The sequence below is a fragment of the Lineus longissimus genome, chromosome 3 (genome assembly GCF_910592395.1).
Source record: "Lineus longissimus chromosome 3, tnLinLong1.2, whole genome shotgun sequence".
Taxonomy (NCBI): Eukaryota; Metazoa; Nemertea; class Pilidiophora; order Heteronemertea; family Lineidae; genus Lineus; species Lineus longissimus.
The window spans coordinates 19,198,837-19,222,125 of record NC_088310.1 but is presented as its reverse complement, the minus strand read 5'-3'; the positions used below and the strand labels follow the sequence as shown (position 1 = coordinate 19,222,125).

Genomic DNA, 23,289 nt, shown 5'->3' with positions numbered 1-23,289 from the left:
CAAATAAAGTCATATTGGCGTAACTTAGACATTATATGACTGCAATCAATTAACTACTAATTACTGTAACACGTTATTGTCTTATGTATTTTATTGACGAAAATGAAAATTATTATTATTATGATTTCCTTCATCCCGGGACTACGTTTTCCAAAATGTCTGCAAAAGAGGAAGAAATTTACTGATCAAAAATGATTTTCCACCCCAAAATTTCCCCCATATTTGCCAAAATACCAGACTAACGATGGTATCACACGCTTTAGAAATTCTTCGCCAAGGACTGTGGGCGTCCTTGACGGGGGGATGGTTCTACGATCCTCACCAGAGCATCTTTTGTAACACACTCCATTTGTATCTCTGGCTTTTTCTTTTGCTCTTCCCATTCATTTTGTATTTGGTGAGTGTCAACTGCGATGGTCGATTTGATCTCAGTTTTTATTCACAACTGGTTCATAATGCATTCATTCAATTACCTATTGTAACATGTACACTATCTGACACTATTGATTGCCATGGTGTTAGCTTTTTGGGCATTTCAGGTTTATAGAATCTGCAATCCAGCTGATGAATAAACTGAAATTGACATGACATGACTGAACACTATTAAAAAAGTCAATGACATGTTGGATGTTGATCCTTCGCTGAAATGAACAACGTGCAACATCACTCAATCAATAAATCTACAACGTCTTGGAAATTGCATTTAATTTTTATGACGTTAGGTTTAAAAATGTTATCCTTTTCAGACTTTGCCAATCAGCACCATTGTGTGGACAGTCTACTGCATTCTGATAGCGTCCGTGTTCACCTCAATCAAGATTGTCAACCATCGTCTACACCATATGTATGACACAAGCGAGGTGATCGAAGACAGTGAAGATGATAGTAACAGGTCAGACAAAAACAGCAGTCGAAAAAGCAGTACATGTGGTCCAAAGAATGATGCACAAGGGTTAGTGTTAGGGGTGGTTCAACATAAGACATCCTCATGAGTAAAGATATGCAATAGGGTTGGGTCCAGCAGAGACTATTTTTGATGTTGTTGTGACATTGGATTGTTTAATGTTATAGCACCTGAGTCTATCTGCCCATGCAAATCAAGGTACAGTCCACCTCAACCTGCCCGCATAATGGGTAATGTGGTAATTTTGAGTTACTCTTATAGATTCAGTAATAGGTCTTCATCTTTACTCTTGAGATGGTGTTTAAAATATTGAAGCGTTCCCCACTGTTGAGCCTATTGAATACTGTGCACTTGCAGTTGCCGAGACCTTGTTTCTTGGATGGAGAATCTTTTGCATGTCTGAAGGATTATTTTCAGTACTACATACAGGTTGACATGTAGCAACATCTTTTATTTTGAATCTGAATTCCCTTGCTCTCGATTTAAGCTTGCTTCTTGTCTCTGAAATAATTCTGAGGGAGATGGAATTTTGAAACTGACTTAAACTTCATGAACTTGCTCTCTCAAAAATCCAATGCCCATGTCATTGTCATCATACCCTTGTGCACACATTTTGGTAACCCCTACCTACTCGGTGTTGTGTTGTAAAATTTTACCTTTATAACCAGTTCCTCGTATACATTATTCTTCTAACATATCCCAAGTTGGTGTTATATTTTCATCATAAACTTTGGTTGTATCCGAATCTCAAACAGGGTCCAAACTCCAACTGCCAGGGCCATTTATGTTCTGATTAGCTTGTTATTGTATGACTAAGGTGTGACCCCTATGATTGAGCCACAATCATGTTGTACTTGTAGTGCCTTGTTTGATGGTGTGGTTCTGGTTACTTTCACTTTGTAGTCACTTTGACTACATGTAAATTATAGGTTTTCAGTTACTTCTCACTGCTGATATTTATTATTACACATGTAGCTAGTATCTGACTAGCATTTTTCTAATCTGAATCATTTGTTGAAATGGAAATGAACAATTTCATATCATTTAATATGGTCATAAACTGAGCACATTTTGTATATCTTAGTGGGTGAATGTCGCAATCTTTGGTTAACGAAGCACTTTCTTTACAGTATCCAAGAAACCTCTGATGGGATTGAACTAGTCACCCTCGATGGTCAGGGTCAGCCAAACCTTACCCCGCCGGTGCAGTGCAGTTCAAGGAATTCCGTGGTTGACAGCAAAGATGCCAAAAATCGGTCGACGCCAGTGGATTCGATGGAGTACATCAATAAAATAGTCAAAGATGACATTAGAAGGAAAAACTCGAGTGTGCATGGTAAGTTTTATCATTTTCAGACCAGATGTTTGAGTTGCATGGAATGTGAACCGCTGACGTGATCTAGTGTTTTTTTGCTTGTGTTGTTTTGTGAGAAGCTTGTGATTGTAGTGTTCCATGCCAATGCTCTAGATGTGCAACACTCCCTCTGTTCACATAGTTCCAATTGGCTTGAGGTTATTGAGCCTTTCAATTCCGTTTTGAGAGTTTGGCTTCACCTAGAAATGAAAAGGATGATTGGAACGACTGAGTCAACGGTAGATTTGAAATTAGAGCCGCTGTTTGATTGTGTTGTGCCAAATGTTGTATGACGGGATGTAAGTAATTTTCACCAGGCTTCATGTATCCGTGAATAGTATCATGTCTCACACAAGAGTAGTCCTTTCCTGCAAACGTGAATGGTTTTTGGTTTGGTTGAAAGAATTTTGTGTTGATTTTTCCATTTCTAGACCTGAAAGTAGATGTCCATCGCAATGATAGTTTAGATACAACAGATTCTTTATCATCGCTCCAATTAAAACTTGCTGAGATCACGAAACCAGCTGAGTCTGGTGAGTTGTGTAAAGGTACTGTATTGGCATGGCCATGGTTTTTTAATGGACTTAGATACTCTATTAGCACCCCCTGATTGGCCTGAGGACTGAGATTTTGAAATATTGAAGAAAAGAATCCAAATAGGGATGTTTTGTCCCCAAAAATGTCATTGTACCAATGAGGAAGATGGCTTTGATAAATTTCTGTGGATGGCGACTGCAAGTCAGGTATCTCCACTTTCTCCTATCACCAATATCTTATTTGGTGGCCGTTAGTCTCAGTCTGGTGGGTCAGTTGCATGATTACCTTCCTCGCACTGGCACTAGATTTTGGTGGAGGGTTAAAACTGCATGGACTACAATGATGTTATACAGGGTCTTGGCTGAAAATTCTATCAAGTAACTGACAAGAATAAGTTAGAGATATGCTATTAAGTAGAATCTTCTCTTTATGACAGATAGCTGTACAAGCTTATTGCCTTCTTTTAAACCTATATTTGTAAAATGGTACTTGGTCAGCAAAACTATTGTCACCATTAATACGTGGCACCGACTGTCACTCGGGTATTGCATTGTTGTGTCAGAAATGGATCATCAATTTTGTCTTGAGCTTAGACATCATTTTCATTGACGCATGCCCTAGTGAAAATCAGTGCTACTTATTGCCATGTTGATTCTCTCATGGTGGAGTGTTGTATGTTGTTGCTTGTACTTGTTGTAGTTTGTAGGTTGTAAATACGGAGCATGTGTAGCCCCATCTTGGTTTTGTTTCAAAACTGTTCAAAAGGGTGCTCTAAATCAAAGGTCACCATCGATGCGTTCTAGGTTGTTGGACAAATAAAAGACAATATGACCATATCCTCTGTTTGAATCATTCATACAGACAGTGAAAACAAAGACTACATATTTACATCTCATCTGTGATGTTAGCAAGTGTAGAAGTCTAGTTTGTTGGGTGATTAGAGCAAATATAGGTACATGTATATCTTTTTGGCCAAAGAAAGCAGATTTTTTGCTGGAGCCATTATTGGTTGCAAAACTTTGAAAGATACTGTGCTCTTCAGAATTTAAACTGCAATTGACAACAAATAAATAAATCAGAGCAAATACGTGACTTTGAATTTTTCCACCCATTTAACAAATTGAAAATCTATCTTTCAGAAGTGACTCCTGAGAAAGCTCTCGAGACTGAAGAAGAAGGACCAACACTTCACACGCATTCTGTGATCAACCCTGCATCTAGTCATGGTAGGTTGAGTTCTAACATATCATTGGAAGAAGTTATTACTATAAGTGTTCAAGAGAAAGTGTCGTAAAATTTCAGACCTTGTCCTTTTGGAGACCTGATGATAAGCTTCTGTCAGCAATTTGTGGTCGGGACTAAATCAGTCGTAGTAAAAGTCAGTAAAATAGGTCAGTAGGAGCTGGAGTCGGTCTTTTTAAATTCGTATTAAAACCAATATAGATGACTCGCACCATAATTGTTCCAGTAATCAGCCTTGTCTTTCATTCCCAATCATCAACCAGTGAGAAAGAGCTTTTCAAGAGAGCTGTATATGTAGCAAAGCTTACGTATTCATCTTATTGTTTGCAGAAGCAGAAGGAAATGAAAGCCCACAGGATTCACCGAGGAATCGTCCTGGCAAGTCCACGGACAGGACAAGTGAATTACAAGGAGAAGGTGATGTTTTATCAAGGAGTACGGATAAACTGATAACGTCTGCTCCAGAAAAGGACAAGGAGACTGGTGAGCAGGTATCGGCATCGCAATTTGATGGAAATTTTGATATTCCCAAGTTCCCACGTAATCGAAAACAGAGACGTGCATTCAAAAGGGCAAAAAGTACTTTAGATGCTGATACTAGCTCTCTCGGTGGTGATCGCAGAGGTTCATTAGAAATTGTGACTCCGGGGAGGAAATATTCCTTGCCGGTAGAAATATCTATGACTGGAGTGCCCGGTGTTGCGGAAAATCCAACTACACCTAAATATAGATTAGATTTAAAACGTGGTTCATTGTCAGAACAGCCTCGATTTCGGTTGAATTTGAAGCGAGAGTCGATATCTGAAGAACGCAGCCCTACATCTGAAGCAACCAGTATTAAGTTATTTTTAGAAGGGTCGAAGTTGTCCGATAGTCAGGATTTAGACCATGACGGGCAGGGTAAGATAGGAGGTGACGGGGATGGTGCTATGAGTAAATTATCAAACAGCCCCAACATTGCTTCCATTAAGGAAACAGACTCACCAAAGAACTCGCCGAAACGAAAAAGCAGTATGAAAAAATCACACGAAAAACTGAGTGGTAAAAAGTCCCATGAAAAACTGACTGGTAAAAACTCCCACGAAAAGTTATCAGGCTCTAAAAAGTCTTTAGAACGATTGAATAGTGTGAAAAAGTCACATGAAAAACTTGACAGGTTAAAAGGTAGTCGTGATAAGGTTGACGAGGAGGCAATTAAAAGTGACATAGCGTGTTGCGTGGATGATTTGCCTGTTAACAAATCTTTATTTCGTGATACCTGTAAAGTAGAAGATGAGTCCAAACCAAGATGGCATAAGGAGCCTCTACACCGGGCAGTTTCTGACTGTACTGGAGCTGGCTCGAAGCCGCCTAAGTTAAAAGAACGGACATTATCTTTTAGGAATCGGACCCAAAGCCAGCGGGCGAACACAGGTGATAGGAGTAGAAATTCTAGTTTTAGGTCGTCGACACGTTCTAGAGGTTCAAGACGCTCTAGGAGAAAGGTCTCGCAGATCTCGATTGATAGTTCTTGCTTACCTGCTGGAGAGATTGAGAGGTTGAGATTGGACGATTCGCATCGGTTATCGTCCGATAGTGACACGATGAGGACTGCTAGCTCTGGTTCGCGGAGCATCACGCCGAGTTTTCACACGGGAACTTCAACTAGTCGTAAATCGAGCATTGGAGATCACACAGATTTCATAACGGGTGATAGACGAGCTTCAAGTCCGTCGTGGAAACTTGAAGAAATTCGAAACATTTTATCAAAAGAGGAAAAGAAATCTGAATCGACGCAGACGTTGACAGAGCAGAATATAAACCTGTCTGGTTCCAGTGGTGATAAGAAAAAGGAGCGAGATAGCGGAATCTTACACTTGCTGTTCAAGAACTCGCCCGACAGCCGACCAACGTCGTCTCATCAGAGCAGCGTGGTGGGTCTTGATTGGCTCTTCTCAGATACAGACTCATCGTCAGGTAACAAATTGTGTTCTCGCTTTCGATGTTCAGATTCTTTACATGTCAAGCTTTTAACATCTCTCTACTGAAGCTCTGAATAAATCATTGTTCTGTTTTAGATTCTAATATTTGGGGTTTTTTTGCGGTGAGCAATGTAATCATGTTTAAAATTGCATTATGCATATTCAAATTGTAAAATGGAAGATGGAGAATCAAGTAGACTCTCCATCAAAGTTCTTCCAGTGAGATTCGAGACTAGTGCACACTATGATGTATCATCTCGATTGTGTTTCTCATTCCAGCAAGTTCAAGATCCCGGTCACCGTCAGTTGAGTCATCAAGCACCCTAACCAACGATGAAGATGAAGAAGAGGCGAAGCGACACCATCACAAACACCCCAGGAAGCGTTCCATGACCGACCCAAATGCCAAGATGAGGGCGACTGGGGCCATACCGAAGAAGAAGGTGGTGAGGTCAGATGGATCGGGCAAGGAAAGAAAGACAAGGAAGACATCAAAAACTTCTGGTAAGTTGAGGCATCAAAGTCTCTATTGTGGGGACTGATGCTCCTGAAAAAGGATTTCACAGCAGAAATGGAAAGGTCTATGCCATAGCTCTCCGTAGAACTTAGAATTTTCAAACTCGGACAAAAAGTTATTGTTTTAGAGGCATATTTTGTAAGTGAGGGCAATGCATTTTCACAGGAAATGTTTTTCTGATTTTTGCTCTGGGCACTGTCAAATCCCTGCTAATATTATTCCTATTTCAAATTATTCAATTCAGTGCTGGCAATATGAGGATATAACTTGATCTTTGATCTTTTCCTTTCCTATCAGAAACTGGTGAGTCAGTCCAGCCTACCTCTCCTGACCACGGCGTCATTGACCATGACCTCTCAAGGCGGCTCCTGGAGATCCTGAACAAGACAGACGATCCCCTCGAGTGCGAAGCTGAGCTGAAGAAACTCAAACAAGAGCTCGATTTGAGAAGTGAGTTGATTTTTCCCCTCATTTTAACAAAGATTTAGGATGGCTGTGCTAACTCCAGGATTGGAGATGTGTCAGGGTTCCATCAATCAGTCTAAAATCTTGTTTGTTTTGTTAATGTGTGGCTTTTTTATTTGCAGAACACAAGAAAGAAGAACCAGTCAAAGTAAAAGTGGAGGCAGCTGAAGGCGGTCCCCCTGCAGACCGAGGGAAGCGAGATGGTAGCGCCAGTGGTGAGTCAACGACGTCCAACCCATCAGAGATGAGCGCGCTCCTGCCGGGTTGCAGTGCCGGGATGCCGTCTCCGTCTCCTAGCAGCAAGAGCAAGGACAGAAAGTAGGTACCAGGGCGTCAAGAATGAGTTTGTTTCAATACTTTGGAAAAAACAATACTAACAGGTTTTATCTTGGACTTTGCATGAACCTTTAGTCAGAAATTGTGCAAATCTCATGCAGATATTGATGTACTAGGGTATAGAGTGTTTGCCAGAAAAGCTTTCAGCTCTACTCATAATGATGTTGATGAAAGTCCTGATGAAGCAGAAGTTAAAAAACATTTCAAAACTGGAGGACTCTTGCATATTGATAAGAATTGGCTTTTAAAACTGTCACACTTTCCTTTCCCCTTAAGACGGAAACCGAGGCAGCTTAGTACGAGGAGTACAGGTTCCCATGGTTCCATGAGGGACGTGTCGACGTCTGGTTCAATTGGGAGGACGCCCTCTGACGCCTTGAAGACGATGGTCCATAACAACTCAGGGAGACACCTCGCTCAGACCCACGAGGACACGACTGAAGGTGCTGTCCATTGCTTTCAGGATGAACATGGTGAGTTCGTGGTCATGATTGCAAGTTGCAACGGAATAAATGCTGAACGTGTAAATTTCCAAAGAAGTCTGTTTATTTGTTCTCTCACACTTTTGTTGTCATTTAGAATTGACGTCGGATTCAAAAGATAAAAACACAGTTTCCTTGATCATTTTCAGGTAACTGGCTGACTTATACATTTGAGGAGAACAGTAGTGGTGTAGCCTTGGGAGTGATAGAGAAACATGACAAGCTGACAGAGTTCTTTGGAGAGGATAAGTGGTAGGTTTATACCTGACCTTTTTGGGACCAGGTTGGATTCATGCTGGTCTTACAGAGTGAGAGTCTCTTTGACTTGCTTGATAATTCTGTAGTATTGAGGCTATTTGAATAGCCTGGCTTTAGAGTTTGTGAAGTTTGAGTTTCTAAGAGAATGAATCACGACTCCAGTTCTTCTAAGAAGTTACATTGGGTGTATTGCAATGTACAAACTGACAATTTCGGTTCTTTGCTACATATAAAAGTATCTGCCTCTCAGTTTTTGCTTTGCTTGATTTCGAAGCATGCTTGTTTTTGCAGGGCCCAAGAAGCACCATTCCCAAGGTATATTGGGCAATGTTAATAGCATATCGGTTGTTGTAACCTGTATTCATAAAATTCTTCATACTTGTTACTGGTGTTACTAGCCATATTCTGGTTGCAATAAATAACTTCAGTGGAATGAAGTGTGTATCATCATCATCATTGGTCATGGTGATTCAAATTTATTGTGGTTACGGGCCAGAATTGACTTTCCAGAATCCTAGGTGGCTGGGGTTTGGCACACCTATAACTGATGAGCCATTGAAAGCGTTCACCAGTAACTTGGTATGAAATGCTGTTCTTGTTCCATGTTGTACTGTCATTATTAGAATCATGCTTCCTGTTACGTTAGGCAACATTTCCTCTAGTTTCCCATATGTTGTGTGACATTTCTGCATAGAACACACAAATGTATGCTGGTTAGAGCAAAATTGCTGCTGCAATTTTTATGCATTTATGTAAAATTTTCATCACAAATCTTTAAATAGGACATCTAGATGTTGTGCTCACTTTTGATACTGCACCTTGTGCCATCTTAAAGGTTAAGAGAATGAGTATTTCCATCATAAATTTTCCTTTAAGAGATTTTCTTGCATTTTGGAAAATGGGGAGGATGACCATTATAATTAGTTTCATTGGCAGTTTTCTTCTCACCTTTCTTCTTCTAAACAATTGATTCGAATACATATTTTATAGGTCTAATTACAGGGAGACCTGTAGCTCCACATCATACTCTGGATCAACCGTGGTCCTAGACACTCCAAAACAATCGACCAGCGGTCCGGACCACCTCGGCCTGGATCTTATGCCCGGGACATTTAACGTACGACCACAGAGGACATCCATACAGAGCTATGTGGAGGCGTTACTGGAGAGTGGACGTAATCGGGCGGGCGGGTCGGACACGTCCGATACAGATACGGACAACACTCATAATATCGACCACATGGAGGAGAAACCTAAACACTATTATAAGTTCTTCTGGTTTCCGTGCTTGACTCAGGGGATGAAGATCAGATTTGATCGGCTGGCCCTGCTGGCTCTCCTTGATAGGTAAGTCACCTATTCTTGGCAGTATCTTAGTGATCGTCTGTTTTGTGTTTGTACCAGTAGCACTGGTGATTGCAGTTCCTCTCACATGGTGGTATCAGCATTGTCTATCATCAGGTCATGGTACACTTCTTAATCGAAAACACTCGACAGTAGTCAAGAGCATGAAGTCTTTTTGCCCTGATATTTTGGTTGCAATAGTCTTGTCTGATCTTTAAAAGACGTTTTTGCAATGAAAATGTGATTCGCCCAAACATGAGGCTGTTGTGACCTCTATCTCATAATCGGGGAGAAAAAAATACGAGGCTATACATAGCAGTGTTATTTTAGATACAAATAGCTAATGAGATCATTCAATCATCCCATCTCTCATCCCAAGTAGCACCCTCCAGCAACAACCTGACTGAGTCGAGCCCAATTTGTGCCGGTCCAATATCTAGGTCATCTCATCATTCATGAATGCATTACTCCTGCCTCATTAGCCATCTTGATTATTTTCCTAATCGGTCCCATGCAACAGTCTCAAATTTCATGCCTCATTGCCTGGTGCTTTTCGTGAATGAAAAATTCAGCTGGTCGGAAAGAACATTTCATGGCGTTAACCTGCTCATTGCAACGAGGAAGAATTCCTTCGGATATCCAGTGGGTGACAACTTTTTAATTTCCCTCAAAACCTCGAATGTGGTCTCAGTTTTGTTTTTACGTTTTGGCTTTACCCTGAGGGTGATCGGTTAGACAACCAACGTCCAATTTGGTATCAATTCCTTAAACCTAATACAGGATGTTTTCGTGGAAGTGCTCTAAAACTGGCTTTAGTCAGTATAAAAATACTGAATGTGTGTATAAATATTTATAGTAAACATTAAATTTCTCTTTCAGACACCCCAGCATCTTTGAGAACCTCGTCGCCATAATCCTAGCCATCTGCGTGGGTGTCCTGGGCATACTCCTGCTCTCCGCTAACTTCTTCCAGGATTTCTGGATCTTTGTCTTCTGTTTTGTGATGGCTGGTTGCCAGTACTCACTCATTAAGGTAAATCATTAAGCGCCCCAGAAACATGCAATTCTTCTCGTGGCAACCTTTGATCATGATAGTATGCATCGAAAATTGCTTGATTGCTGTGGTCACAGCGCCCTTTGATCAATATGAAACCCACCGATAACCAGTTTCATCTGTGGACATGAGAGATCTTTCAACAAAGTATAGGCCAGGCTCACTTTGAAATGGTGTTCAAGATCTTTAATCTGATAAAACTTACAATTTCAGAGTGTGCAGCCTGATGCAACTTCTCCCATGCATGTAAGTATTTCTTTATATTTTTGATATTGATTGAAAAACAAACTTCTGAAATTGGTCAGTTTAATACAACACAGGTCGAACTCAGGTGTGTGCTGAAATGATGGCTGCCACTGATACCAAGAGTGCCTCTGTGGAGACCTATGATAGTCAAAGTTGTCGTAAAGCACTTTGGTACAGACCCTGGTCAGTGAAAAGCGCTATAAAAACCGACATTATTTGAGCTGAACATCTATTCTTCTTCTCTTTCAGGGTTATAACCACATAATTGCGTTCAGCCGTCCAGTGTATTTCTGTCTGTGTGGAAGCCTTATCCTCTTGCTAGACTATGGTAGTTCTGTTATTGTAAATACTGATATATTTCTCTATGGTATGGCGTTCACGAGTCAAGGGTGCTTAATATTTGCCAGGGACATGATCATAGGTAAGTAAATATGAGTAAAAGCACTCTCCATAGCAGATATAGTATACTCAAGCCTATTCTCTCTGCCAGTATTACCTTCCATGTGTGACTAAAAGGATCCAAAAGCTCTTGTCAGCAAGAAACAACTTTGATGTAAATTATTGCTTTAGGGAGAGCTAGTCATTAATGACAATGAATATTGCGATATCAAGTGTGATAGTGACATGCATGATTATGAAGTCGTATATTGTAATTTGCATCCTTTCTACTTGCAGTGTTCCTGCTGTGTTTCCCGATCATCTTCACTGTGGGTCTGCTTCCTCAGGTGAACACGTTTGGTCAGTATCTACTGGAGCAGATCGACATTCATGTCTTCGGTGGAACAGGTGAGTAGGCAAATATATCAAAACGTTGGCGAGTGTGAGAAAATACTGATGTACAATACAAGATACAGTATACAATACAGATACAGTATACAATACAATACAGATACAGTATACAATACAATACAGATACAGTATACAATACAATACAATACAGATACAGTATACAATACAATACAGATACAGATACAGATACAGTATACAATACAGATACAGTATACAATACAGATACAGTATACAATACAGATACAGAAGAATGTATCTGGTAACATCATGCAATATAAACCAATTGAGGGCATTCTAAACTGATGTTTTGTCATGAGTAAATCCTTTTTGCACTTGCAGCCACAACGTGTTTATCCTCTGCTGTGTACTCCTTGTTCAAGAGCTTATTTGGTGTGGCCTTTCTCTATGGATTCTGTTACGGGGGACTCAGGGTAAGTTGATATTCCATACAGTGGAAAACTGGTCTGCAACCACCTCAGTATCACACCACCCTGCCATGACGACCAAGATTCTCTAGAAATATTGTGCCTTAGACTCCTTGAGAGGTGTTTTCAAATTCTTCGACATTTAGTGTACCCCAAAATAGGAACAGAATAGTCTTATACTTTTCCAAGTTAAAACTCATAAGTTTCTTGCAGGCACTTGTGTAATTCTTGACTTTCATGATAACTATGTTGTCTTAGAAAGTGATTGTTGGTCCTAGGTATATAATAATTTACATTTCAGGAAAAAGATCGTCAAGATGTGTTGTTTTCGGTTTACTGTGGAATGCTGGTGTCTGCCTGCTATCACCTTAGTCGGACCGCAAGTGATGGTGCAGCATTGCTGTAAGTGGGTTTTATCATCAAGATAATGGCGAGCTTGTTCAAAATGCCAGTCTCACTATCATTGCTTTTGACAGTCGCACTATCATTGTTTTAGAATGATTGGTAAAAACACGCCAGTGAAGTCATTGTAGATCCTCAAGGCCAGCTTTTCTCTTACTGGAGCAGAAGGAGGCAATTTTTGATCTGGGACAAAATGGTGCATTTCTTGAGAAAACTTTCAGAGATGCTGGTCAGAGCTTGACTGAATGGTTTGACTTGAGTTGGTGTCATCGAGTGCATCTTCAATTAATCAATCAATCAATTAGACAATCAATCGGGCGCAGTATGGGCTCATAACTTGGGTCATTTCATAACCACCTGGTTGTATATTTCAGGAATCTAATCAAATATTCAATCCCCTGTATCCGCAATCGGATGAAGACAGAAGAAGAGGGTGAAGAAATGATTGACCCCCTCCCAGAAAAACTCAGGAATTCTGTGGTAAGTTCAAAGTCATCTTAAGGTTGTCCTGATGGAGTCCATCAGCTACAATCTGAGTTAGCAAGACTTGATACAGCAATGATACTTACAATAATATAAAGAAAAAGAGTTATGGTGTCCTGTTTCTATATCACAATGTCACCAGTTTTAATAATGTCTCCATTGTTTATTTCAGTACGAACGTCTGCGGTCTGATCTGATCGTCTGCTGCTTTGCGAGCGTCCTAGTCTTTGCCGTGCACGTGAGCACAGCCTTTAGCAGCCCTGTACTGCAGCCGCTGCTGAGTGACGTGTTGTGCTATATGGCCGGCGCCCTTGGTGTGATCATCCATTACATTCTGCCTCAACTCAGGAAGGAGATGCCATGGCTTGGCTGCTCCCATCCACTCATGAAGAGTCACCAACATGATAAATACGAGACAGAATTCAAAGGTGAGGCCTCCTGAGTTATGTGCTCTGTTATATGTCACTGAATTCAGGGATATATTTCTTCAAGCATTTCAGAGTATGATGGTCAGCAGTTGTCAGATGTGTCTAATGTACCAGCATACAGCATATGTAGAGCTTACATACTGGTTCTCTTCTCTTAGATGCCCTGCCGCCCAAGGTTGAATTGAGCAACGTCAACCCATGCTGGGTTTTGCATCTCTCATAAAGTTAATCTTCCCTTCTTTGCCAAGGAGCTCAATCAATTTTATCCAGTCATAAAATTGAAACCAATCCTTTAAATTGATGATCTTTCCTTTTCAGAGCCAGCCAAGATGATGTGGTTTGAGAAGATGTATGTGTGGCTTCGTTTCTTCGAGAGGAACATGATGTACCCTGCAGTTTATCTTAGTGCCTTAACCAGCTCTGCCCCAAAAATCCTCGACAAGTTTGGCATTTAGTAAGCAGACTTCATTTTCTTCTTGACTGTGTGCTGATTTCAAGGGGATTCAAATTCAAGGTTTTGGGCATGTGTATTCAAGGGGTCATTTGGTATCGCCTTAATCTGAAAAACCAGTTTCATCAAGGGGCTCGCAAACAAGAGACTTCTATCACAATGATGTGCGATAATTATCACTGCGGTGAGCGGCAAAATGATGGAAGCAAATGAGAGAGTTAAAACATATGTCATTGTGTTCCCCACCTCTTTGGATGTGAACTCCTGGGGAGGGACAAGATTGTATATTTAACTTGAATCTTAGCATGATCACCTGTTCATCTAATATTTCATATCTAAATAAACTTTCAACTAATTGTGTGATTTTTGTCTTGATTTCAGTATTGGCTGTGCTGTGGTGGTGGTTTGCAGCATGAAGCTGTTCCGCGGTGCCTTCTGTGATACTCCTCGTCAGCACCTCATATTGATATTCGCGCTGTTTTTCTTCAAGTACGACTTTAGTTATGCGTCCGAGACATTCCTTGTTGACTACTTCTTCATAGCCATACTCGTACATAAGGTAGGGTTTTTTTACCTTCTTCTTCATCTTCTTCTTCTTTGTTCCACCTGCCTAAGCAATAATTTCAGTCCTATGGCGGAGATTTTAATCATACCCAATAGTCAACATGTCTCATTGAGACTCATGATTAATGCTCACACTGCACTCATGGAGGAGAGTACTTGCCTGTAAGACTGATTGTATTGAAAATGACAACTGCTCTGAACTATGGCAAGATTCATCTACAAGTCTCTATAAGTACAGTGATGAGAGGCCTCATAGATGCGTATCCAGTGAATTATCCAGACTAACTGTGATTGATTTCCTTTCAGTTTTATGATTTCCTGCTGAAAGTGCGTTTCATCATCACCTACATCGCCCCGTGGCAGATCACGTGGGGATCAGCATTCCATGCCTTTGCTCAGCCGTTCAGTGTACCACGTATCCTTTTGTGAAAAGTCACAACTAGAATTCTGATAAAGAGCAAGCACACTGCCCACATTGATTCTCAAGCCACAATAAGCAGAAGCACTGACAAATGTAAACTTAATGTTCCAATCTAACTGCTGGACCTTTTTGCTTTGTTTTCACTTTCACCCTGCCATCGTCTCAAATGTTGTGGCGTTTGAACGAACTTTGTCTTTAGTTTCTTAACCTGCGTCCAGACTCTGCCATGTTGTTTCTCCAGGCTGCTGTCTCAGCCTTCTTCTCCACACCACTCAACCCGTTCCTGGGTAGTGCAATATTCATCACTTCGTATGTTAGACCAATCAAGTTCTGGGAAAGAGATTATAAGTAAGTATTTTCATCGTACGCAAACAGATCGGACTGGGTTTGACAAAAAGTCACCCCTAAAGGTACTGGCCTTGGCCAAAGTTGAAACACTCCTGATCAGTAGAAGGGATTGTGTTGGAAACTGTGTTGATACGCACTTGGTCTAACGACTAAGATCGAAACCTATCTTGTTTGTTTTGCCAGGTTATTGTGTTAATTGGTATAAGGTTTATATTTCATTCTGATCAAGATTCCTTGCTGCAGGTGTTCAGGTAAGGGTTTTGGAGAAATAAGCATTTCCCTCCCTTCACTCCTTTCCTTGGAGATGTAAATCCGTCAATTATGGAACCAAGAACGAGAAAAACTAAGATTGCACCGAAGTGAGCTGAAGATCATGCTAAGTGGATGTGACCTTCGTTATAATCACTTCTATCTCCTTTCAGTACCAAGCGTGTTGACCACTCAAACACGAGACTCTCCACACAACTGGACCGTAACCCTGGTGCTGATGACAACAACCTTAACTCCATCTTTTACGAGCACCTCACGCGGTCGCTGCAACATAGCTTGTGCGGCGATCTGACGATGGGTCGCTGGGGGAATACGGCGCAGGGCGACTGTTTCATTATGGCGTCGGACAAACTGAATGCATTGGTACATATCATCGAGATGGGTAATGGTCTAGTCACATTCCAGTTGAGAGGATTGGAATTCAGAGGTAAGTTTTTTTTAATGAGATGTTGTCAGACGAAGCCACCAAGTTATCATGGTTGTTTTGACAGAGAACATAGATCCAATTCAACTCTCTAAGGGAATTTTGAGAGTCAGAAATGTGGCTGTGAGAGTCAAATGAGATTGATTTGATGATGATATGTGCACATAAGCATAAAACTACATTGCATGCGCAAAGTGGAAGCAAGCTACACATCCCTGACTGAGTTGAACTTTTTTGTCCAGGTACATACTGCCAGCAAAGAGAAGTGGAGGCTATCACTATGGAGGTGGATGAAGACGATGGCTTCTGCTGCTGCGAGCCCGGCCACATCCCTCATTTCCTGTCCCTGAATGCTGCATTCAACCAGCGCTGGCTCGCGTGGGAGGTGATTGCGACCGATTACATTCTGGAGGGCTACAGTATATCGGATAATAGTGCAGCGTCGATGCTGCAGGTATTTGATCTCAGAAAGGTGCTAAACACATATTACGTAAAGGTTAGTATTGTCTATCAAGGACCCCCTCTGCATTTGGTCCCAAATTGGTCATTTACAATGAATTTGACCTCTGTAATCAGGACACTTCTCAATTAGGACAGCTTTTGTCAGTCCCAAGGTGTCCCTAGTAGAGAGGTTCTACTTTAATAGCTAATCATGTTGTCATTTTCTTCCAGAGTATCATCTACTACACAGTACGATCGCCTAAACTCGAGCAGTGGCTGGAGAATGAAACAGTCCAAGAAGCATTGAAGCCGTACTTGGACAAAAACTACGCCGATGTTGACCCAACATTCAATATGCACGTGGATGAGGACTACGATCACCGGCTCTCTGGGGTCTCCAAGAATAGCTTCTGTAACATTTACTACGAGTGGGTACAGTACTGTGCCTCAAGAAGAGAGATGGTGAGTTTCACTCTTATAGTTGTTTCATTCGTGTGGAGGCTGCATATTTCTGAGACATTGGTCAGCATGAAATATCTCATGTCAAAGGTGGATCCGGAGGGTGATGGCGATAAATATTCTAAATTGAGCACGAAATTCTGAACAAATCTGCGACCAGTTCCTGATTCCAGGCTCTGCCCTGGCATGTACTTGTACAACCCATAAGATTAGATATGACCTTAGAGGTTGATTGGTGCTAAGAAATCTTCCGGATTTTGGATAAGTGTTTGGTTTAGTTACATTGTTTGTGCTGTTGTCTGTGAGTCTTATATTTGACTGTTAAAATTGTTTCCCCTTTCACTTACAGACTGTTGAGAGTAGCCGTGAGTCACCGTTAGTTTCCCTCTGCTTTGGCTTGAGCCTCTTGGGTCGGAGGGCCCTGAACACTGCCGCCCACAACAACTCCTCTGTCAGGTGAGTGCAGTAATGAAGACCAATGGCAAAGCTAAAGAATCTCTGGATATACAGTACTATCAACCTCCCTCTTGAGCTTAAGGTGTTTTGATATCAACACAAGCTCCTGTGGTCATGTTACCACTGATTTTATCAACAACTTACTGTGTCATGACAAGAATTTCAAAGTAACTCTTTCCAATGGCGTGATAAAGGAAGATTCCACTCATGACTGGATCAAGCTCAATAGAGATTTCAGTTTCTCAGCACATTAGCTAAATTGCTTTCTGTTTCTATTTCAGTGTTGATTTCTTCTTGTTCGGATTGCACGCGCTATTCAAAGGAGATTTCCGTATCACATCTGAGCGAGATGAGTGGGTGTTCAGTGACATGGAGATGCTGAGAAGGGTTGTGGCTCCTGGGGTCAGAATGTCACTCAAATTACATCAGGTAATCATCATGTTAGACTTAATACTTGTCAAAATTCTCTGGCTGTCAAGATCTGTTGGGCCAGTCCATCATTCACCCTCAGGAGGCTAAAGCCACATTTGATGTTTTAGGCACTTTATCAGAAAGAAGAACTGAATAACTTCCTATTTGTTACAGGACCACTTCACCTGCCCAGATGAATACGAAAACCATGAGCTCCTGTACGACGCCATCACCACTTATGAGCAATCCATGGTCATATCCCACGAGGCAGACCCAGCCTGGAGGAACGCAGTCCTGTCCAATACTCAGTCACTTCTTGCCCTAAGGTAGGAAACAAACACGCTACCGCCCATCTCTTTGGAGTGGACAAAGCTTTTCTGATCAGGTGTTCAATTCCATAGGCTAGCCTCAACAACCTGTGTGGTGTTCAACCACTATCAAAATTGCCAATCTGGAGGTGGGTTCCGACTGGAATTTTGCATCTCTTAAACTGTTTTTACTTCATGTTCTCCTTCTTCAACATTCACTTCTGTGAGTGGCTGCAGTTTCTAGCGCAGTATTACTTAATCTGCAGAACATTTCCCTTCTCTCTATATTTCATTGGCAGTCTAAAGTATCTATCAAACTTTCTTCTTCTCCAGACATGTCTTTGATGAGGGATCAGACGAATACAAGATCATCATGCTGAACAAACGCTACTTGGTCTTCAGGATTATCAAGGTTGGTGAACTTCACTGTACAATGGAACATTGCTCTAGCGGACACCTCTCTATAAAGGACACAAATTTGGTACCAAATCGACCTCAAAAAACTATTTGACCTCTATAGTCAGGACACCACTCTATTAAAGACAGTACTTGGAACTATGGTAAATTAACCTAGCATATAATATGAGTTGTTAGTCTTTTAAAGTTTTCTAAAATTTCCTTTGCGTTTCAGGTGAACAGAGAATGCGTGCGAGGCCTGTGGGCAGGACAGCAGCAAGAGCTGGTCTTCTTGCGAAACCGTAACCCAGAGCGGGGCAGTATTCAAAATGCCAAGCAGGCGCTACGGAACATGATCAACTCCTCATGTGATCAACCAATAGGTTACCCTATTTACGTGTCGCCGTTGACGACGTCGTACTCGGGGACGAATACGCAGCTGTCGAGTATTATTGGTGGCGAGTTCAGCCTGAATGGAGTCAAGAACGCTCTGAGAAATCTATGGAGAAGGTAAGTGGTACCATGAGGAAATCGTCTCTTTGATGGAAAGATAATGAAATACAAGTCCGCTTACCTTTCCATGCAAGTAAAAGCTTAGCAGTGACAGGTATTATCAAAAGCTCTTTGAAGTGTGACAATCTACATTTTTAATTGACCTATGTATTAAGCCAAGGGAAGGAAACCAGGTGATCCTTTGACTGGTACTAGAGTGTTACCTCTTCCTTACTTCTTGTTGCAGGATCAGACTTAGATGTGGTGCTAGCTGTACCAGTAGTGGCTCAGTGACTGTTGACGACTCGTACGGCTGTGGTCCGATTCAGCCTGCTACTCCTGGTCACCAGGTGAACATGACCAACACGCCCACGGTCATGGATCCTAACCACCCTCCTCTGGCAAACCGAGGCAGTGTGCACTCCACGACGAGCTCAGCCAGTAAGCCTAGTGCCGCATTCGTCAGTTTGGCTGGTTTACTCGGGGATAGTGCATCTGCAAACAAAGAGCCAGTCATGCAGAGAGTTCAGGTAAGAATGATCAATCCCAGATTGAGTACCCCAATGTGGATAAAACTGCTCGTCTACCTACCCCTCAATGAGGCCCGGGTTCAAATCGATAGAATCCAGGTTTGTGTGTTCAGATTGGGTTGCAGATGTACCTGAATGACAAATTCTATAGAATGAAATTGACTTTTGAGTCCAGTTGCTGGGATAGCTGACCTAGAAAAACATTTGACTCGGAGAAATGATGTCATGATTTGGCTTCATTGAAAGTAATCTTTATTTAAAAAAATCAAATTTCAGATCACTGACCCGGCTCAAGTCTACACCAACATTAACCTTGGGAGACGTATCGATGTCCTCTGGCCTAACGAGGACTGGCGACAGATGGGTGGCAAGAATCACTGGAATGGCTGGCGGCCGGAGAAAGGGATGGAAGGGACAGTCGTCCACCGCTGGATGCCCTGCCATCGAGAGCAGGTCAAGAGGTCACATGTGGATAAAACGGTGCTCCTTGTACAGATAACGGACAAATATGTGCCAATCGCCGAGATTGGTGTGACAGATCTTGGTGCGGAGGTATAGCACACGGACTGAGAACTCCTTTGAAGAATCTGAATCACACCACAGTCAGCAGAAGTTGTTCAAGATTTTGTTCCCAGTTACGCATGCGCATTGATAAGTAACCAGGGTATACTTATTCATGTGCATGCGTACATGAATACAAAACCTGGACGTTTTGTTGGAACTTCTGGTGATCATGGCACAGATTAAAAGTCCTCCAAGGAGTATTGATGAACATGTAAAATGAAGACTGTGCTGTGTGCTTATCAAAGTTCCTATTCATAGTGGAGACTAACCTTGGTGCTGATATAAAAAATGGATGTCTCTTTTTGATTTTAGGATGAAAGGGTCGAGTTGGTTTGTCGCAAAACCTAATTGATTCATTCAGTAATTGGCAAGGCCTAAATCCACCACAGCGGTTTACCGTCATGCTTTTGCTGCTTTCGCTGGCCTTGTATCTGTGATCATTTGTACAATTGCAGGTTCAGTAACTTGCTTCAAATTTATTCCAACCGTACATATATTTTGAATGTGATCAGGTGCAATTACAATCTGGCAATCTTGACCTTAATCAGCTGAGGACAAAGTTTGTTTTATTACCCCTAGAAACCCATAATGTCAACCAGATAAAATTATCTTGTGGCACACTTATGACATCGTATATAAAAATACAGTCATCATTTTATTTCAGTTGAAATGAATAACAACTACGTAGCTTTAATGTTTTACTTTTTGTTCAGCTATCAAATGTGAGGGAGAAGGCATGTTAAATGTGATCTAGGTCCATTTTGTTAGAGTCTGCTGAATCAATCTGAAATTTAGTTGGATCTTCAAGAAAATTTAGCCAGGGGGCGTTACGCAGTTAACTGTATTATTCAGATATGCCCTATTCAGAGACAGCTTCTTGATGAAGCCCTTAATGTGGTGTTTTTAACTCAGGTTTTGTTTTTAAAGTATTCTCATTCCCCATCAATTGCGTTGTGTTGATATATTTCCTGTGCAATGTTCAGAGCTGGTTTGTCATATCTCGAGTAGCGAGTCAGCTGTTTGTGTATATATAGGACAATACACTTTAGGTGGATGGGAATAGGAAGTGACCTTGACCCTTGGAGGGTTAGGGCATGAGATTCTTTGGGAACTAACGTTAGATGTGATGTGCCTTTGATATTTTTGTGATGAATGGCTGTGACTTTTATGTAAATAAATTTGAAGAAAAGGATCTTGCATGACATGTCATGTTTTACATGACAATAGGCTATGTAGTTGGGGGCCATCAGTGAAGCAGGTTTTGCAAATAAGGCGGGGGGGGGGGGGCAAATTGGGTATCATTCTCTGAGTTTGAGAACTGTCCGGGCTGTGTGTATTATTTGTAGTGGTAATAAACTGAACGGTTGCTTCTAAAGTAAAGATGATGGACTTTGTTTTTATGTAAATATTTGTAAGATGACAGCATTAATGCAACCCTTTCTAAAATAAACATCTGCTCAGGATTCATTTGGAATTTTGCTATTGAGAACGAGTGCCTGGGCTTATTGTAATTGTTTTTCAGGATGTAAAAATTCCATGTCCATTTTGATGTGAGTCCGTGTAATTGTTTTGCAAGATGTTGTGATTCCATACCAGTTTTAAGGTCGGTTCCCTACCCTCAGTTGGTGAACTCTATACTGAACAACTGAGAATACAGAGGATGTGCACTAACTTGACCCCCTCTTCTACTCAGCGGTGATTCCTTTTCTGTGTTTCACATCATCAGTTTGCGTGGGGTTTCCCATCCTCCTCGGTTGCGAAAATGACAGAGCCTTGAAATTGATGTTCTCGTGTGATTTCTTTCTGGGGGCCAGGCTGGCTGTTGATGAGGTTGAAATATCAAAAGGGCAGGGCGTTAGTTGCAGCAGAAAATTTCTTGTGTACTGGTATTGGGATGTCTCCTGCAACAGCTTCAGATAACCGGCGTACAGGTTGGTAAGCATGTGTGGATGTTTTTCTTAAGCATGAGTTTGCCTACATAATGTATCTGCGGAATTTTTTTCTAACATGATGATTCATTTATTTTAGTGACCACATCTGTCATTTCATCTTAAATTAGGGTTAAAATTTGTATAACTGCATTTTCTGCACTGGTCAATTAGATCAGCCCAGCTAATCACTACTCTCTCACCTCCTGACCTTGTGAACTACGGTACATGTACGCTTCTGCACTTATGGAAGTCAAATATGGCTCTTTTTCGAATCGCTTTCAACACCAGATCAGGATGGGCTACCAGTAGCACAAGTTGATTTTGCACTGAAATACATATACTTTCTAGAACGCTGCATTTGTTGCTTATTTCAAGCTCTGGCTTACATGCTTACGAGGTTCTGTGGTTCAAAGCTTTTATGTATAAGAAATTGGGGGTAAATCATTGTGTGTCATTTGCACATTCAAAAAATAAGTCATGATATATGAGAAGGTAATCTTTCCTGACATCAAAATAATGGATAGTCAGCGATTGAGCTGGTATTTGTAGTGTAAATTTGTAAATAGTTCTTGTAAAGTGTTATTGTATTATTTTGACCAAGAACATTCAGCCAATCAGTTGTCAATAAAATGTGCCATCAGCTGTATGGACCGACGGTGAAATAAAATTCCTGAAAATTGAAACTTGTCTTTCAAACACCCTCATTTGATGATATGGATCGGAGATTCTAATTCCTGGATTGGTTGTGGCTGATGACAGATGGGTCCAGCCTTTGAGAGGGCAAGTCAGTTGGTTATGCCGACCTCCGAGAAACTTGTATGATGTTGCAGTGGAACTAATGAGACACGGGTTGTGTTGGAAGAGAGCTCAGGTGGGTTAAAACTGTTGGACCTCCGGGAGTTAGTTTAAATACTGACTTGGGTTGTCAATTATCTTTGGGGCAAGACAGAGTCACCAGGCCAATAAACCTAATTGGTGCCTAACTGTAGTGACATACAAAAACTCATCCCGCTTTGGAGGCGGGGAGGAGTACTCCCAAGGGAATCGACCTCCAAGTGCAGAGTGAATGCTAAAGATTACCAAGAGGGGACTCTGGGCAACTTGAGATGTAACTGTGAGAAACAGGTTGTAAGGTGATGAGAAATGGTTAAAACATTTAGATACTGAACTAGACTCTTTCACAAGTCTCCTCCATTCACTCATAACAGAGGTTCCCTGGACTTACCTCTAGGGATAGTTGGACAGAGGGAGACACAGTAGTGAGTGATTGTGACTGGAGACTTGGGTTCAGCTGAGGAGACACATTTGTTAGGTTTACCTTAATTTCAGTCTCCTACTAGGGCTAATCAATGCGTTGACCATTGTGCACTGGTGTGCGAAAGTTTTTATTTCATTATTGAAAAGGAAGGCAAAAAAGAAGAGAAGTGGAAAACAACCAACCAATTTATTTCATTTATTAGGAGGAGGCAATGACTGTTCAGTGACTTCAGTTCAGTACTTATAATTATATGAGTCGGAATCAGAGATTTTGATAGAAAGTGGATTTGATGACTGGACAGTGATGTTCATCTTGATATATTTTATACAGTATAGCCC

General features: G+C 41.3%; 1 protein-coding gene across 7 annotated transcripts; it reads left to right on the top strand.

The window, feature by feature from the left end:
* Positions 1-168: 168 nt before the first annotated feature.
* Positions 169-22,376, top strand: LOC135484118 (pecanex-like protein 1). 7 transcript variants are annotated; one of them, XM_064765256.1, is made up of 35 exons: positions 169-397; positions 747-892; positions 2,035-2,240; positions 2,690-2,806; positions 3,935-4,021; positions 4,368-5,993; positions 6,278-6,502; positions 6,813-6,965; positions 7,103-7,298; positions 7,593-7,789; positions 7,948-8,050; positions 8,348-8,371; positions 9,047-9,403; positions 10,280-10,433; positions 10,668-10,700; positions 10,950-11,121; positions 11,376-11,486; positions 11,829-11,920; positions 12,216-12,316; positions 12,691-12,796; positions 12,972-13,227; positions 13,546-13,681; positions 14,060-14,237; positions 14,549-14,657; positions 14,882-15,011; positions 15,434-15,708; positions 15,948-16,201; positions 16,378-16,608; positions 16,955-17,061; positions 17,343-17,490; positions 17,647-17,798; positions 18,114-18,192; positions 18,412-18,686; positions 18,916-19,198; positions 19,475-22,376. In XM_064765256.1, the coding sequence occupies exons 1-35, from the start codon at positions 245-247 to the stop codon at positions 19,754-19,756; spliced, it is 7,254 nt and encodes a 2,417-aa protein (XP_064621326.1). In that variant the 5' UTR covers positions 169-244; the 3' UTR covers positions 19,757-22,376. The 7 variants fall into 7 exon arrangements, with proteins under 7 accessions (XP_064621326.1, XP_064621323.1, XP_064621322.1 ...); XM_064765253.1 differs by having other exon boundaries at positions 747-952; positions 2,690-2,791; XM_064765252.1 differs by having other exon boundaries at positions 747-952; positions 9,059-9,403.
* The last annotated feature ends 913 nt before the right edge of the window (positions 22,377-23,289 follow it).